At 47.4% G+C, this 679-nt stretch overlaps 1 protein-coding gene across 1 annotated transcript; it reads right to left on the reverse strand.

The window, feature by feature from the left end:
- Window positions 1–40: 40 nt before the first annotated feature.
- Window positions 41–378, reverse strand: EMWEY_00054630 (hypothetical protein; the record flags this gene model as incomplete). The annotated part of the gene is made up of 2 exons (XM_013480143.1): window positions 41–128; window positions 302–378. Coding segments are annotated over 2 exons (165 nt in total), but the record flags the coding sequence as incomplete, so codon positions are not given.
- Window positions 379–679: the final 301 nt, after the last annotated feature.

A 679-nucleotide genomic window follows, 5' to 3' on the forward strand; every position in this document is an offset into this window, starting at 1 on the left:
ATTAGCTTTAGGGCTTTACGTTACCCTACAGTGTACGTACTGTTTTCTCAAATCCCACGGGGGTGAAACTCTCCTCCTCCTGGTAAAATACAGGCTTCATTTTCTGGATTAGCGAAAGGTAGGAACATCTGCACAGCCACAACGAACACCCAGCCAAAGTTGAACTGTACCGCCGGAGTTGTCAGGGATAAGGGCTTACAGTAGGATACAGCAGCACAATTTCACCGGTAGCAGATTTCGTCACAGAAAGTGTTTTCACCGCGACACACACCTGAACTCAGAGCCTCCTGGTGTGTCTCACTGGAAGAAAGGGCGCTTGAAGCAGTGGCTGCAACCAAGCTCAACAAGCTCAAGGTAGCTCATGGTGTACCAAAACATCCGCCGACCCTGAGGAGGCTTCTCCACTCTGCACCTGCTGGCCTTTTAGCTCAACCTTGACTCAAAACATCTGATGCCAAATGAAAAAGCGAACGCAGACTGTTAACTCACATGTGATGGAAAGGTGGTATGACACACAATTGCACGAACGAATATCTACGACAGATTTTCTACCGTCGTAAATATGGTATATCGCAGAGAGTGAGCTGCATATTTCGGTGACTACTGCCTACACATACCAACGAGGCCCGAGGTATTCGTATTATGGACGAATCCGTAGATATATTCAAGGTATGGATAC

The sequence above is a fragment of the Eimeria maxima genome, genomic scaffold, assembly GCF_000499605.1.
Source record: "Eimeria maxima Weybridge genomic scaffold, Emw_scaff1665, whole genome shotgun sequence".
In the NCBI taxonomy this organism is placed as follows: Eukaryota; Apicomplexa; class Conoidasida; order Eucoccidiorida; family Eimeriidae; genus Eimeria; species Eimeria maxima.